This window comes from Triturus cristatus, chromosome 8 (genome assembly GCF_964204655.1).
Source record: "Triturus cristatus chromosome 8, aTriCri1.1, whole genome shotgun sequence".
NCBI classification, from domain to species: Eukaryota; Metazoa; Chordata; class Amphibia; order Caudata; family Salamandridae; genus Triturus; species Triturus cristatus.
The window spans coordinates 351,665,214-351,683,625 of NC_140591.1; the positions used below are offsets into that span (position 1 = coordinate 351,665,214).

An 18,412-nucleotide genomic window follows, 5' to 3' on the forward strand; every position below is an offset into this window, starting at 1 on the left:
TAGAGTTTCTAAGTAAATCATTATCTATTACTCATAAAATAGATAATTTGTATAAATAAAAATAGCATTTTTGCTAACAACATCATTATGATATTTTGTATTCCCCAACCAACAGCAAAATTACATCATTCAATTTTAGGAACCAAATATTTGTTCCTAAACAGACAGAATTCTCAAGTTGAGTAAAGTCTGAGGTGAGCTAACCAGCCAGCACAGGCTCTTTTGTCCAAAGCACTCTTCAATCTAAAGCTGCTATTTCTAGTTACACATGAATAAAGAATTTGTACAAATATCAGAATGAGAAGAGACATTAGATAAAGATGAAAATACACCAATGTGTCTTGAATCTGATCAAAACTGAACTTGTCCTGTCTCAATTTTATGTGCCTGTTTAGTGCTTCATGTTCTTTTCGATTTTACCATCTGCAGTTTTGTTTTTCACATTATGAATGCAGACCCTCAGGTACTTGAACTCAAGGCTGAATGAACTGCAAAGACACCACTGGATAAAAGTCTGATCAGACCACACTTTTGGGTCGCACTTCAAACAGCGATCACTCCAGAGTACCCTGTCCACCAAGTTCGTGCCTCCCCCTCCCTCCTTAAATAAAGTTGGGGAACTGCCATGATTCTTGTGGTGGGGCCTCAGGCTGTCTCTGCCATCAGAAATCGTTTACTGACATTAAGCCATCAGTCAAAGTACAGCAGACTGTTTGCCCTATTCCTGACATGTTCTTGCTTATTCATTTCCTGATAGGACCCGCAAGGAAAGCCTGGTGGTCTGAAAGAGAGAGCACGTAGAAATGACTGCCACAGGCTGGGAGATAGCTCTGAGAGTGTCAGGGACATATCTGTTTTCAAAAACAAACTCTTTCGTTGGCAGGCACCAGCTCCTCTAGAGGTCAGAGATCTCTTCCTGCCTGGTGGAGCTCTCTAAATATGATGGGCTGTAGTCCAGCAGAGTGCATCCCTCCCTGGAAGAATGGATTACAGTCCACCAATCGCTAAATGAGGGATTACGTCTTTCCTCCCCCCTCAGTCATCTCATAGGCACTTGCTCCTTTGCCCACCCTGGACCACTCCACTCTGGTATTCTCCCAGACCTCAGACTCCCTGAGTGAAGCAGAGCACGCAGCCAGACACGCATATATAGGGCTGGTGCTGTTACTCCAGGGAGGGACCCCATACCAAAAGGAAAAGAATCTAACAGAGAGGCTCTGACCAGTGCCGTTTTAACGCATGGAAATGCTGGGCATATGCCTGGGGCCCCCATGAGCATAGGGGCCCCATGCAGACCAGAATTTAACATTAACTTTCCGTGAGTGGTTGTGTAGGCAGGGCCCAGTGCACTGCTTTGCCCAGGAGCCTATAATGCTGTTATATCACCCTGGTTCAACTTCTGACCAGTAACTGGTGTGAATGAAAATTCCGGTGGGGAGGTTCCTTTGCATACAATGCCTGTAGAAGTTTTTTTTTCTTGGTTGTAAAATATTTCGGCATAACTGGTTCTTAGTTTTCCCAGATAATGGCCTGGATGTGCGTTTCCGCCTGTCAAGAGTCGTTTCCAGAGAAATGCTAAGATAATATTTAGGATCAATGCACCATTAATGTGAATCTGTAAAAGTGGTCAATGTTTACACTGGAACATACATCTTTACTAGCATGTGGTGAACAAAGCAAAGGCCATCTGCACAACCATGAACTGTGTGTACAACTGAAATACTGAACACCCAAGCTGAGGAGGGTGTGTGGCAACTGAGTGTGGCACTCACATTGCTCAGCATGCCACCTTGATTTTTTAACAACATTAGGATAATCTAAATATAGACCATAGCCTTATATAATAATTGCTTAAAGTTCGGGTTACAAGAAATGTAAGAGTGGTACATTATTGGACGAGTAATGCTTCTGGATCTGAAGGTATTATTACAAATCCTAAACCCACACCTTGAGCTAATCTAAGTTTACCTCTCTGTTATGTTTTTTAAGGTCTATGATAAACAACTCATTGGAGACCCTTCCCACAAAAATGTGTTCCCAGATGCCAGTGATTAATTGGATGTGAGTAGACATTCTTACTTTGTTAAGCGTTTGTAAAAATTTTAAAAGCATATGCAGGGTTTCCAAATGCAGCGCACAGATTTGGCATAAAATGTCACAACCTACATGCTGTATGGGCCTGATAGCTTTATGTGATGCTTTGCGTGATGCAAAAGAAAGCACGCATTACTGTATGTGGAGTGGATTCCAAGAGCTGCTGTGTAGGTGTCTTCACCATTACGTATCTTGGTTGACAGCCAGTAACCACAAGATAATGTCCACCCTGATTGGATCACAATTGGCAATGCAGGTATCACATACCTAGATTCACAGAAAAAGAATCACAAACTGTGAAGCAAAATCTTGGTGCAGAGTAAAATACAACCAATACAACGGTGGGTGTGGGAGGAGTGGAAATCAGGGTGCTAAACCCCTTCTCTTTCTGTCACATAAATCCACTTGAAAGCCCTTTATTTGCATGCAAAGTCTTGTCCTGGCCTTATTCTTTCTCTGCTCAGTGGGGCTGAGCTGTATCCTTGGGTGAAATACTAATCAGTCCAATTACAAATGCATTGGTGTTCTCACTCCTGGATTTCCCATCTGAGAGACTTCTGGGCTAGATTTTTCTGGTTAGAAAATTAACATGAGGATCAGACTGCAAGCGAAACGAGGCCTCAGCCCACTGCCCTGTCTGAAGCCCTCTTATGACACCTGGTGATATGGAACGCTCCCCGTATGCAGCCGTGGCCCATTCAGGTAAGAGTGGTGGGATGGCGGGGCGGTGGGGCGAGGTGAGGGAGGATTTCGACAGACGATGACGAGAAAACATTATTAATTTCCCCTCGTCATTGTCCGTTGAAATACCCCCACCAGGCCCTATCGCTCTTACCCGCACGGGTCTCACTTATTTTTTACATTTACAATAGGACCTCAGAAAAATAGAATTTTTAAGTTAAAGTTTATCAAATGTAGTTATAATTACAACAAAGGTAATTAAAATAATCAATATCTCTACTTGTTCTAGCATTATTCGTAGAAATTTCTCTAGTACTAGAAAGAACAGTCCGGAGGCAACCAATACAATCAACGTAACCATTTCCTCCATAACCACACTAAGCAATGCTGACATTAATGTCCTCAAAAGTCTATTTGAACGGATAGAAGCCACGGCCCATCCATATGAATGAAGGGGCCACGCCCTCTCACCTTTCTCCAGTGAAGAGTGCCAAATCACTCTTCTTGTTCAGGTCAGGCAGCCAGGAGCTTGTTATGAGCTATGTGTGCAGGCTACTGGCTGCCTGAGCTGATCTTTGCCTGTGGGCGTGACCTCCTCAGCCTGGCAAACGTGCCTCAAGCACGTCCTCTTCATCACAAGAGGGGGAGTCACTACTTGCTTCAGACCTGGGTACTTCAGTTTTAATCCCTGAAGTGCCCAGGGCCGAGTGTCAATCAGTGACACCTGGTGACAGAGTGGGGTGGGGTCAGCAACTCTCACTGAACCCATCCCACTCTGTGACGAGTGAGGGACTGCCGTCTTTACTCATTGACTGACCTAAGATGCTATTTTTCAGAGCAGTGCTGATGCACACATGGTCTGTGCATTTCGTTTTGGCATCTTCAGCACATAGATTAACTCAAAATATCACCGAGTTAGTGTATCTTTTGCTTGCAGCAGAACTTGGTAGTTTAAGAGGCAATAACTGCCCTGCTTTTCTTGGTTTTGTTGTTAACTGAACATACACTTACTCAAAGATATTTCAAGTGAGTATATGCCTAAAAGATACAAAAACTAATGCCCAGGTTGATTCCGCGAAAGCGCATTGCAGAAAATGGGACCATGATACGGCCCAAGGAAGTGTTTTCGTTTTGGATCAGTGATTGGAATAACTTATTAATTGTACATTATCGGGGTACACTACAACAGTGGAGATTGGCATATTGATTAAAAATGTTTGCCACATTTCTCATGCATAATGCTGTAGATAAGTTTCAGTGATGTTTTACTAAATATCACCATATTTTTATTTATATCTACACCTCTGTCATATTTGACTTTGTCTCTTGCCTCTCTTGAAACAATACATTATCCTTCCTTCCAGATGGTTAACCAACCACTGATGATTTACAAAAACATATAATCTGAGGAGGAATCAACTGTCACAGATCCTCTCCTGACTAACACCTGCAGCCCATTTCAGCATCCTCCACCCTCCCATAGCCTTGGTCATGGACACTCATGGACAGTCGCGCCTCCTAGTGGGAGTGCTGCGGGGCGGTGCGGCGGGGCGGGGGGTAGTAAACTCCAGCATAAGTACATAAATAAATAAATACAACAAATTACATTGTCCGAGCTGCAACGCCATTTGCGTTGCAGCGCGCACAATGAAATTAGTTTTATTTATTTATTTATGTACTTAACTCCCGTCGGCCATATGCCGGAGTTTACTACACTCACCCTGCCCCCCCGCCCCGCCCTGCCCCCCCCAAGCACGCCCACTAGCTCATGGATGCCTTTTAACTGAAAGACTAACTATCCAAAATTGAAGACTGACCTTATTGAGCATTTGAAGGGTGGTACTCTGTCTATCAGCATGGTGGAGGAGATTACTTATCTCCGTCATGCTGACAGAATACCGTCTGCCAAATTTAGACATGGCCACTGGCCAAATGGTCATCTCTGTACATTGAAAGAAACCACCGTAATAGACATCTGACATGTCCACAGGAGGAGGTAAGATGTTCTTGCTGAGCAATCTCAGTCTGTATGGTTTATGTTCCAAATGCTCCTTTTCCAATGTCAGGGTTTCTGTAGTTGAGCCTTGTGTGTACTCACAGATTCAGTGATGAGGAAAGTGATGGAGTGGTGGTCTGTCCAGTCACAGGGGACGATAGATTCAAGTTGAAAGCAATTGGCCTTAGCAATGATTAGATCCAGGGTTGCGTGCAGGTTGTGTGTAGGGCTGTTACAGAATTGAATTAGGTTGAGGTCTGCCAGGCTTTCAACTGAGGGATCAATTAGGTCATTCCAATGGAGGTTGAAGTCTCAGAGGAAGATCTGGGTGAAAAGTTGCCCCATGTTGGTTCAGATGATTTCCATAATTTGTTCGATGAATAGGAGGTTGCCTCCTGATAGGTGGTAGATCTTGTGCAGTTCGCATAGTTGCCAGTTGTTACTCGCAATATTTATGCATAGATATTCAAAAGTAGCTAGCACAATGGTTTGTCATTGGTTAAATGTGGAGAAGCCATTTAACCATGTTTCAGTCAAAAATAATAGGTCAAGCTTGTGTGCAAGGATGAGGTCAGTGATTTCCGCTGAATGTTTCATTGCCGATCTGCAGTTGAGTAGCATGCATTTCAGGTGTGGTTTGGTGTCCGCTGATATAGTCTGTGTGATGGGAACTCATTTAAGGTTGAACTTGTTTACGTCTCTAGAATTGGGCCTAGGTTCTCTGTGTGGTTTCAAGGGAATTATTTGGATAAGACCCAGAATGTCTGGTTTAACGTAATATGTAGGATTATATGTGAGGAGGAGGGAGTGAATGTTGCTGTCTGATAGAGGATCTTTCAGCCTGATGGGGCAAGTGGAGGCATTTGAGTAGGGTAAAGTTCGCTGCCTCAGCTGAGGGGAGGCAAAATTGTTGAGATAATGTTGGCAGGGGAGTATGATGGCAGTTGTGCGTGGTAGTTAGTAGGTTTGGAGTAGCTGTGTCTATTATTTTCAGGAGTCCTTTTGGGCCACCAGTTTTATGCCAACTCTGAGGTGATGTTAATTAGGCTCTGTAAGTCTGTCTTAAGTTGTTGTAGGTCTAGTGTAATCTCGCCAAGTCTGTATTCTAGCTTAGTGCATAAAAAAGTGGTTGTGGGTAGTTGCAAGGGGCCGGATAGTGGGGGGGGGGCTCTGTACTGTGGTATTAGAGTAGAGCTGACCTGAGGAAGCCAGTGGGGGGGGAGTTGGGGATGGAGATGGATTTAAGTTTAGGGTGTGGAGGTGTAGAGCTCAGGAGCTTGCTGAACAGAGGCGCTTGGGTCATGTGGGTCATGTTACTGGTCAGGTTTAAGCTTTCTTACTTAGAGATGGTCATCATTTGGGTGATGGAGAGTGTAGTAGGCAAGCTAATAGTGTCCAAGAGGCCAATGGTAGAATCAGGGGGATAGAGTTACTTTTATTGCTGTGTATCTCTGTTACCCCTGTTCTAGCAGTGAAATGTGGGCACATTCAGGTTTGGTGATTGAAGCGGGGGACTCAACCCTACCGGGTGGTGAAGGGGAGTTGGTATTGTGTAAGCTGATCGCCATGGGGGAGAGAGGGGGGAAAGGGTGCAACGCTTAATGTGGCTAGGGTATGCAGAGACACTATTTGGGGTTCCTGTGGGTGGCATGAAGAGCTAGGATGACCTTGGGAGGTGGAAGAATCCTTACTAGATGCAGGGTGTTTGATGATAGAGAAGATGTAATTAAAATACTTTTAGGTTACGGTCTGATGTTTGGATGAGGATAATCCCATTGTTATAAATGGAGATGGTTGTCCTGGCTTTGAAAGCAGGCGAGGGAGCTATGGATAGTCTTAGACCCTGAGGCGTTTTCCTGGATGCAGTGATCAAAAAGCAGGGCATTCCTCCAGTGGGCTCTTCTTTTCGTGTAGAAGATAAGATTACTTATTAAGGCTCCTCTAGAAGCGCAGAAGTAGGGGTCAGAGATTAGAGTTTCTGGGTGAGATTTGAAAAGTCTGTGTATAAAGCTCATGGAGGTGTTTTTTGTTCGATTGGGAGGGTATTTAATTTTATAGGCTTTGCTGCCTGCCAGTTCCTGTTCGGTGTTGAGTGCTAATTGTAAATCAAGATCCATGTCTGAGCGAGGAGCTAGAGCCAAACAAACAAATGGGGAGTTATAGCATGTGAGTGAGGGGTGGAAGGAGAAGGGTCAAATACACAAAGCTCTCTTCTAGGCTGACCGCCCTCACAGCAACAACAGGATGGAAGTAATCCCTTGAGATGTGATTCATCTCACTGATTCGGGGTTTCACACTTTCTGTTTTCAATGTTACAGGCAGGTTAGAGACACATAGATCTATATACTCATTGGACTTCAGCTTTCCTGGGTGGAAGGTGGACCTCCTTCTAATGTAGGTATGGTGGCAGAGTAGTGTCCACTTACTCTACTCACACTGAATCATTGAATTATAGTCAGGAAGGGTTGTCCTGCGTCATGTTACGGAAAAGGGATGTTAAGTGGGTCAATCGAGCTGTGATGGAGGGGGACCAAACCCCACAGCACAATCATCAGAACTATTGAGGAAACATCCTAATACTGTTAGAAATGGCTGCTCCATTAGGCTCCAGGGCTCCCACGAGGTTTGAGGGCTAGGAGTCCTTCCTTTCTTTCAATGAAACTGCCTGTTAATAGAGTCCTTTTTTACTGTTGTGAGCCTGCTAGTAAACAAATCCTCTATCTCTTTCAATTGGTAGGAGGACCGCCACCTTGGGATGAAGCCAGCATACTGGGGAGGGGAGCGGGGCTCTCAAAATGGTTGGCCGTCTACAGCTCTGCAAGACTCTTTATGTGACCAGCACTCTAAACACAAGGACATCGAGTGCCATAGACAACAAGAGCCCAATGCCAATATTCAACAATAGGGGAAAATACCTTGCACTCTTTGGATACCGCCCTAGCCAATACTTCCCATATTGAACGCTCCAGTGGCGATTATTAATGATAACACTGTGAAGGTGAGGTGCAAGTTATAGTTACTTCAGTTAACAATAACTGGCAAATTTGAGTGTTTATTTCTAGCTCAAAACATTAAAAAAAAAATTTAAGTTTAAAGAAAGTTTATTGGATAGAAGTATAAGATACAACAGTAATACAATACAGTATATAGTAATAATAGAAAATATGCTGTGTACAATAAAGAAGGATGAAATAAGAAGGATAGAAGGAAAAACGGGGAGGGGGAGGGTAAGTAAAAAGATATAGATATCCTATAATAATACAACTGAAAATATTGTTCAAAAATATATCATGTATATCATAATGATCTCACTACTACAAAGTTAATTATATATTGAGAATAAGCACAAAATATGACAATATTGAATTAACTATAATCTAAGGAGGTTTGGAAACTTCTTCTATGGCTGGAATATGAGATGGCAGTGATTGAGCAGACATATCTAGAAAGTTGGTGACGGGTAGCCATAATAAGTCACGTTTAATGGCCAGTGTAATTGGGTGAACATAAGCTCTATCTAATCGATGGTTATAATAAACACCATACCACCAGGCCTGAAAAGAAACGTTTGAGGCATTTTTCCACGATTTAGTGATTTGCTGAAAAGCAACAGCTATAAGCAAATCAATAATGAGGGTATTAAGGGAGGTGGAGGAGGACCAAACTTCTGCAACACTACCTAGAAAAATATGAGAAAAAGAAAAAGGGATATGTGTGTGAAATATTTTGTTAATTTGCTGCCAAGCCCTAGTCCAAAATTGATGAATAACTGGATATGTAAATAACATATGTTTAAGATCTGCAACAGGGGCTGGACATGACCAACAGGTAGAGGGAAAGAGATGGTTAATCTGATGTAATTTGGCAGGAGTGAATAAAAGTCTATTACATATGAAAAATAGTGTTTGTGTGGTATTTGCTGCCCTAGAAGATTTCCTTAATTTAGTCCAAATTTTATCCCATATTGAAGTGGAAAAGGAAGCGCTTAAATCAGATTCCCAGCTAGATTCAACTGCAGATTTATTCCGAGGCTGACCAATGTGTCTCAATTTATTATAAATTTGAGAAGCTGAAGTGTTCACTGTTAAGAACGAAATTTGAACCGGAGAAGGAGTAATCTGTGTGGAAGAAGTCATGAGTTTATCATAAGAACTTTGAGCAGCTAGGGTCAGTAATATATATTTAGGATGATATGAAGAGGGAAGGGAATAACGCGTTTTGCAATATAGAGAAGGGTAAGCAGGTATCACCTAGAAGGAGCTGATGAGTCCATTTAAGACCAAGATTTAACCAATCTTTCCAAAAAAGAGTCCGATTTTAATCTTAATGTGATTGTTATACCAAATTGGAGATTGCAAGAAACGGTTTCGTTCATCTAAACCATCTAGCATAAGAGGATGAAGAATTTTACGAGTATGTTTAAGAATGGGAAGAGAACATTTTTGGGGGGTAATAGATAAGGATAAAAATTAATCAAATGAGAAAGGATAAACGAAGTGAGATTCAATTTCTACCCACAAAGGTAAAGACAACAAATCAGTCGCATTTTGAGATAATAATGAAGAAGAATTCTTAAGAAAGAAGGAAGTATGATAAGATGCAAAATCGGGGAAGTTAACTCCACCTAAGTGTTTAGGTTGTTTAAGTTTGGAAAAAGACATCCTAGATTTTTTGATCTGCCACAGAAATTGTGATAAAATAGTATATATTTTTGTGTACCAGGATTTAGGAATGTTAACAGGAAGATTAGATAAGAAAAATAAAATTATAGGGACCAACATCATTTTTACAGAGTCTAGTCTACCCCACCAAGATAAAAACAAGGGGTGCCATCGCGCTGTGGAATTGGCTAACGTTGACTGGAGATTCTTAAGATTGAGAGATACCGTATCCCTAATAGAAGGAGTGAACCATAGACCTAAGTACTTAATCTTAGTAGGACTCCAGTGAAAAGAAGAAGATACAATATCACCATGGAAACAGTATTTATTTAACGGAAGAATTTTGCATTTGTCTACATTGAGTAACTGAGGAAAAAGTAGAGACTTCTGAAAGAAAAGCCGGTAAAGAGGACTGAGGATTAGATATAAATAAAAGAATATCATCAGCATATGCCGAGATTTTTAAATGTTTATCGCCATAAGGGAAACCAGTAATATTTTTGTTCATCCGGATTTTAGATAAGAAGGGCTCTAAAGTCAAAATAAATAAAAGAGGACAACCTTGCCTGACACCTCTTAGAAGTGGGAAAGAAGAAGAAACAAGTCCATTAGCTAAAATAAATGATCTTGGAAAAGAGTAAAGCAGCGAAATATAGGAAAGAAATTTAGGGCCCAAACCAAGTGAGAGTCGAAAAGATAAACTGCCAATTAACCCTGTCAAAAGCTTTCTCAGCATCCAAAGCCATGGCTGCTAACGAAGATTTTTGGGAGTGAGACCTACTGATTAACAAGTACATTGAAAAAGAGACGGGTGTAGTCAGAGAGGTGGCGACCTTTAATGAAACCACATTGTTCTTTATCGATTAAGTGAGGTAGAATATTATCCAGACGAAGCGCAAGAATCTTCGCAAAAATTTTATAATCCAAATTGATTAAAGAAATAGGTCTGTAATTCTCCCCTTTTTAAGTGACTGAATAGCATTGAGAATATCTTTAGTTTGTATATCAGACTCTAGAGAGGAGAAATCTACATCTAAAGAAGAAGGAGGAGGAGGGATAGAGGCTAAATATTGATCAATGTCAGATGAGAGGGGTGGAGATTCTGGAGTGTATAGTGATTTGTAAAAATTGGAGAATTCCAAAAAAATGTCTTCGTCTTTATGAAGCACGGTATTAGATGAAGATGTGATAGACTCAATTTTAGTACGTTCTTTTTTAACTTTGAGATATTTAGCAAGGAGATTACCAGATTTGTTTTGTGCACTATAGTATTTAGCGCTAGATTTAAGTAAATATAGATTTGCAGAATCAGTAGAAACTTTATTAAAAGAAAGTTTGGCGCTAATGAGTTCCTTTAAGGTAGATTGGCTTTTTGACAAGTAATAAAGGTGTTCCAGCTTTTTAATTTGTAGATTAAGTGCCTGAGACGAGAGAGAAGCTGCACATCGCTTTTGGGCAACAAAGGATATGGCAAAATCCCTAGAGGCAGCTTCAAAGGAATCCCATACAAGTTGAGGAGATAACTGAGGGGATTCGTTTTCTTCGAAAAATAAGGAGGCAAACTCGAGAAAGGCTGACGTGAACTTAGGATCTAATAAAAGAGAGTTATTAAATCTCCAGCGTCTATTCCCTTTAATGGGAGGAAGGTAGGTCTAAACTCAAGGAAACCCGGGAATGATCAGAAATTAATATAGAGCCTATGTCTGAATGAGAAATGTGTTGAAGTAGAGCCTTGGAAATAAAGAGGTAGTCTATTCGGGATTGCGAAGAATGAGCAGGTGAATAATAAGTATACTCTTGTATTGTGGGATGACAGAGTCTCCAAGAGTCTACAAGAGCTCTTTGAGAAATAGTGGAAGTGAATTGAGAATGTATAAAAGAAAGGACAAATCTGGAGCTGGAGTTCCTGTCAATAAAGGGATCTACAACCATATTACAATCCCCACCAAAAATCAAATACTCATCAGTACATTGCATTAAAAGTGAAAGAATATGGGGCCAAAACAATTTATCTCGCGTAGTGGGAGCATAAACATTAAAAATAGTGAGAGGAATCTTGTTAATCAGTAAGGAAATCACAATCCATCTACCATCAGAATCATTATCCTGTCTTATGAGCTGAACATCTAAGCGTTTAAACAGAGAATAGCAACGCAATTGCGTTTTCCTGAGCCCGGTGATGCAAGAAGATGGCCTACCCAGTTCCGTCGTAATTTAGTTATTTCAGTATCCTGTATATGAATTTCCTGTAGAGGAGCAATATCTCCCTTTAAATTTGCAATATGTGACAAAACTCATTGACGTTTGATAGGAGAACCCAAACCTTTAACATTCCAAGATATAATATTTAACGACATTTAAATCTTATATAGACTTAGTCAAAACAATTCGTAAAAGAATTTGCCATGCATGCAAGCAAAAACAAGGTGAAGAATGCAGCAAAATAAACAATCATTATTATAAAGAGATAAGAGTGAGAAATACAGAAGATCATGAAACAGCAGAAAAAATGAGGATAATGAAAGAGATGAGTTAAATGAGAAGCATAAAAGATAAGCTGAAAGTATAGATGAAACAGAGGGAAGAGGAGAAAAAGAGGGAAAGAGTGAAGATATCCGAAAACAAAAAGACAAAACAAGATTAATAACAATTGAGAAGACATTACGATAATAGAAAAACATACCACAAAAGAACAATCATGGTGGGGTAGGTGGAGCCACATGGAGAAGGCCAGACGCCGGACGAGAAATCACAGGACGAGAAGCACACGCAGAACATCATCCAGGCAAAACGAAAAGAAAACGAAAAAATAAGGGAACACAGAGACCGCAACCTGTTAAAAGAAAAAATAAGAATAATAATTAACATGGAAAGTGATAATAACATGGAAAGTGATAATAACACCAACGCTTGCAGATATGACTAAAACAAAAGAGATTCACAATTAAGGGCAAATAAGTAACAAACAGTGAACATTTGGAGCTAAGGCATTCATGTCAAATTATGACTTAGAAGTATCCATAGAGACTCCTCTACAAGAGTTCCAAAATTTTTGAAGCATATCAGGGTCTTCATAGTTGGTTGTTCTGTTGTTATAAGTTACTTTGAAAAGACAGGGATGAAATAAGCCATAACGAGCGAGCATGCTGCGAAGTGGTGGCCTCATATCTAAAAACTTCTTGCGACGGTCAGCAGTAACCTTGGCATAGTCTTGAGCAAAAAAGAGATTAGAACCATTCCAAGAAATCTTTCCCCTCTGCTTAGCAACATGTAAAACTTTAAGGAGATCCGTATATTCTAGGAAGTACAAAATGACCCCTCTAGGCTTCGTTGAGGAAGATGAAGTACGGGGGCTCTGACCCAAACGGTGTGCACGTTGAATATTTAATGGCGCAGCTTCTGGAAAACCAAGAAGAGTTGGAAGAAAAGATTGAAAATAGGATATTGGGTCAGAACCTTGAAGTCCTTCAGCCAGGTCTTAAATGCGCAGATTATTACGCCTATTGCGATTTTCTAACTGTTCAACTTGTTGTTTGAGATGGTCGACTTCTTTGTGAATATGAGGAACTTGAGCAGTGAAATCCTGAGCAGAATCAACACGCTTCTCCAGAACATCAACCCTTTGTTCGGTACGAGACCAATCATCTTCCAAACTCTGCAAACGAGTGTTAGTTTCTTCCATATATGGATTGAGGGCGCGAATCTCCTCAAGGATAAGCTCCAACGAAAGAGGCGAAGAAGAGTTGGTGGGAGAGGGCGGATTCGCTTTTCCTCATTTTCTAGGCATGAAGGAAGCCGAAGACGGTATTTTGGATCCTTGTTTGGAGCCTGGTCGAGTCATAGAGGAAAAGGAACCCTTCGTAGCAGCAGAGTCACTAGGAGTATCATCCGCGCCCTCTTGCAGGATGTTAAAAGGATTGAAATCCTCTAAAGAAGCATCATTGGATTGCAGAGCTTCCTTACGATTAGTCCGAGATGCTGCCATGTCTAAACTGAGAAAAGGTATTCCTCAACAAAATTCTGGTAAGAAAAGTACAGTAGTATAAAGTCACTGAAAGCAGAGTAACACACAATGCCACTGTATGGGTTATATATTCAAAAAAGGAACGCCGATAATAGTTCCAAGCTCCTTGTTCAGAAAGTGTTATCACCCAAAATGAGCGAACAGCAGCAGAGTGCGAAAGAATAACATGTCTGCCATTTCAAACCCCTTTTCTGAGGAAACCAGTCATTCTCCAGATGCAAAAAGCAGCAAGCATGAGAGGAGCCAAATGACAAAAATTGCATCAATCAAGGCAGATAAAAAGACAATAGAGGAGCTCCAATAAATTGCCTTAGACTCTTCTTTATATAAACATCCCATTAAAAGTCTGCATTATTTGTGGAAAAGCGGCGGTAAACGTGAGGAGCTCATTGTGAAGGAAAACAAAATGGCGGCCGCGAGTAAATCGCAGCCGTCATAGAGCCGAAAAGTGTCTTCACGCTCACCATATGCCTGCAATTGTAACTTGGTGGCTGGAGCAGCACTTCGAATGATGCCTGAAGCAGTCTCTGAGCTCCGACAGCGAGCGAAAATAGCCTGGAACAACTGCGCCGCCTCACGCCACCGCGGAGCTCTCAGTAGCGGCGGCCATTTCCTAAGGCGCCGAAGCCACACCCCTCAAAACATTACATTTTAACTGACGTTTTCACCTAAGTATAACATCACTTGAACCTTTGCTTATTCAGTGAATATACACATATATATGTACTAACGCACACACAGGCATGTGTGTATATATATATATGTATATTTATATACACACACATATATATATATATATATTTATTTATTTATTACATAGATATTTATATATATTAACCCCTGTGTAGTTGTACGTGTGTCAGAGCTTCTATTTTTGCTAATAACTTTGACGCAGTTTGAAGAAATTTCACTACATTTTTCACTGAACTTTACAAGAAAAAGTTCAGCCACTTCAGCTCCTCCTGGAAGTTTTTGAGGTGATCCATCAACCAGGGCAGAGAAAAAGAGGAACCAAAAAGCTGGTTTTCCCTTGCATAGAAAAAATTTGACAACGATACAGGAAAAGCGACAGGACAGAATTACACCATATTTGGAAGAGAGCTAGATCTTTGCTCAGAAAGTATGTGTTTTGTGACTTGATGCAATTCTGCTCAGCTGTTTTAGAGAAATTAAGGTTCAAAATTTAAGATATCTGTTGCTGCAGGGCTCCCATGATAAAAGCACAAAAAAATGAAGTCTCATTGATAGAGCTTGCGAGAGTACTGCAGGACCAATCAATCTGATTGGCAGCTGCAACATGAAGAAAACATTGCTGCTGCAATTGCCAGACATGAGTCCTGAAAATATGTAAAACAATGTAAAGCAAGGGGCACACAGGAATACTCTGGCCTCCTAGCCCCCGTGGGACACCCCAATAAGTGCTAGGAGGTCAAGGTATCTCTACTGTGCTCCTTTCTATGTTTGGGCTAAAAATAAATAAATGTTTTCTTTGCATCATCAGGATCCTGCAGGAGTCCCACTGGACCCAACACAACCCTCTGTAATCCCGGGAGACTTGCACCAACTCCCCTGTCAAACATGACTTTCAGCGATGCGCAGTGTGGAATGTAGTCAATCTCCCCTTGTGCATTTTGATGAGTTCGCCACAAACAAATTGTAATAAGATATTACTTTACTTTTTAGAAAAACATAGAAATTCCCTGAAAAAACACAGAGGTTAAAGTGGAGTTCTAAGTGAAGAAGGTAGTAAGATTTTAACTTACATTAAAAAACCCTCAGAAATTGATTATAAAGCCTTTAAAAACCTAAAAATAGGAAAATCACCAGTTATAATAAGTGTAACTTACATAACTGACATAAGTGTAACTTGTACTGCTGTGATACACTGCTGATGACCTCACTTATAAAATCACTGATGACTTCTGAAATATATGGCTGTAAAAGTTATATTTTTGTCAGTTACGTATAACTGGCGAATTTCCCTGGTTCTTCTGTTTTTTTAAACAGTAGTGCTCTTTTCAGTGAATTTCTGATGCTTTCATAAAGTGAGTTAAAATTGTACTATTTTCCTCACATCAAACTCCACTTTAGTCTTTTGTTATTACAGTGAAAAAAATAATATATATTCTCACCAAAGACCGCACAATAATTCTGCACAGCACACCTGAGTTGCAGGGGCCAGTCAGCTGTATCAGTTCAACAATGAATTCCAATGTTTCGTAAGAAAGGATAACAACACTTAAAATATGTGTTATTACTTTTGTTCAAAAAGGTGACATTTCTTCACTTTAAATATGATACATTTCAACTGATCCTCCAGTCTTGATCATGGCAAGTATTAGTCCCTTTTTGCCTTCAATGATGTCATTTGAAATTTCAACAGTGACGTCATCTGTGATGTCATTTAACATGTCCTGAGGGATGCAACCTGTGAGGTCATAAACAATGCATGACGAGGGCATGAGTTGTGGTTAGTTTATCTAAACACCTATTTATTTTTTGTTTTATAATCAGAACTGTACTTTAACTGTGTTTCATTGTATTTCTGAGATTATTTTAAGGTAAAATAAGGTACAACAAAAAAGCTGTTCCCTCCATTTTACTTTTCAACGTACGGCTTGCAAGTGTAAAGTGAAACGCCTCATTTAAAATCCCACTGACTTGTGTACTAGGCCCAGGCACCAGTTACCAGTGAGCAGGACAAACCGCCACTAGGAAAGCACTTATTTATGTGAAGATGGTAAAGAGACATATGGAAAAATATTGTTTCTTTCTTAACTACCATATTTGACAGTTTACTACAAAATACAATGCAAATATTCAACTGCTGATTGTTTTCATTGTTCTTATTTAGGGATTTTGAAGGCAATCATATCAAGTATCTAACAAATTCCACGTTCATTACCTGTGGCGAACTCACAGTACTGTAAGTATATTTGTGAATTTTTCCATTTTAAATACCTATGCACATAAATTGGAGGCAGGAAAGGTATGCGAAGTCTGATGTTGCAGGCCCACTTTTCTTACCACACTACTTTTTTTTAAAGTTCTTTTTATTGGCATTTATGAATATAACCATACTTACCACACTACTTAAAGTGTTAGTCTCTAAAACAGGCAGCCGCGGCCCGTGGAGGGAGTTCTGTGGGGCGGTAAGGCGGGGCGGGGGAGGGGCAGGGTGGGGGGTTCTAAAAACCGGAATACGGAACCGGAATTTCGTAGCGCACGCTGCATCGCATTTTGCGATGCAGCGCGCGCTACGAAATTTGTTTTATTTATTTAATTGTTTACTTACCTGCAATTATCCATATTCCGGTTTTTAGAACCCCCCACCCTGCCCCTCCCCCGCCCCGCCTTACCGCCCCACGGAACTCCCTCCACGGGCCGCGGCTGAAAACAGGTGCGGCCTTTGTAATTAAGTGAGGTGGCTTAAACACATAAATTAGATTTATGGGATTCTCATTGTGTGCCACACAAGTAGTATTTTGGTTTCTCTCTGAGCTTTCTGTTACTGCATCCAGATATAATACAACAACTGATGCACACCTAAAACCAGCCAGAACTAATGGTTTTGTCAATATTTGTTAGCTATTTCAGATAAATGAGTAACAACAATGATTTTGTTGTCAATAAGATATATTAAAAATGCTACATTTCTAAAATGTGTTGAGTCTGTGAATTAAACATCACTGTGGTCTTAGGGAGGGTTAGCGGCCTTCAGAGTGTGTCAATAATTCCCATTATGTTCACTCTATGTTAGACATGCGTGCCCTTTTTCTCTCCACGTCTTGTCAATCTGCATATCTTAGTCTTCTGCATCCTCTTTCCTATACCTCCTGGAGGCCCTTTTTCACATTTCCTTCACTTCTCTACCCGTATATATGAAACACACGCGCTCAACTGTAGGCACTGCATTTTCTTTTACTTTCACTATGTCAATATTTTGAAAACTGTGTACCTCCTCCACACATATTTGCATAGAATCACAATTGTAACTGGAATACGTGAACATTGCTTTGTGGGCTCTTCAGAGAAGCCAAAGATTGGATGACCATGTGTTCTGAACAACTCTTTGACCCCCTGAGTTACTCGTAATGCCTTCAGCCTCAACTCCAGAGCTCTCCCATTTGTAGTCCTTTATTAACACCTGGAGGTGACTCAATTTAAAGTATGGACAAAAAGTATCATGCTACACAGAAACACATTACAGAAACACCTAACACTGTTAGGGAATGCAAGATTAAGTAAAGCTTGTAAAATATAAACAGAAACTAAATCAGTGACATGGATTACCTTAACCTTTTACACTCATTGTTTAGAAATCGATCAGTGTTTCATGCCACTTAAGTTAAGGACATGAATATGGGGCCCGATAGAGACTCATTTCAATGTCCAATTTGTAATATCCACTGGGTCAGAGATGCACAGGTATCAGGCCCACTCAAGCCCTATATTTTCGCAGGCGCTTGCTCCATGCAAGGTGGCAATCCACAGCATAAATTGGTGCAAATAGCATGGCCAACCAACTGTCATGCGCAGAAAGTTAACACAAGTACATTGCTGAATTTGATTTCCATTGCAGAGTAACAACTTCTCATAATAAACTTTAAGAGATATAAAATAAGATTTCAAGCTGTAAGTAGCTTTAGCAGCTCTTCTAAATCGTTATATCACCCACTTTCTACCTTAACTCAAAATACTCACTCTTTGATTAGTTTTATGACTGACATGTTGTAGTATGAAGGTGTCGAATTTGTAAAGTATGTGAGTAAAGGTTGGGAGAGGTGTTTGTGTTGTAGTGTACTGGTTCATATCCTGCTCATATAACACATGTGTAGCAAACCCTTATGCATGGGATTTAACTATAGCTGTTCCTGCACAATAGCTTTTGCTTGGCCGTATCTGTACCTTCTTGTGTGTAAGATCTCACCCAAATATACTTTATTCAAACTGTTC

General features: G+C 40.5%; 1 protein-coding gene across 1 annotated transcript in view; it reads left to right on the forward strand.

The window, feature by feature from the left end:
• The window catches only part of RXFP2 (relaxin family peptide receptor 2), a 1,146,426-nt gene that overhangs the window by 904,204 nt on the left and 223,810 nt on the right, over positions 1–18,412 (forward strand). Inside the window, exons 9-10 of the mRNA XM_085621667.1 lie at positions 1,990–2,061; positions 16,311–16,382. Coding sequence (XP_085477793.1) covers positions 1,990–2,061; positions 16,311–16,382 — 144 coding nt within the window. The remainder of the gene's footprint in view (positions 1–1,989; positions 2,062–16,310; positions 16,383–18,412) is intronic.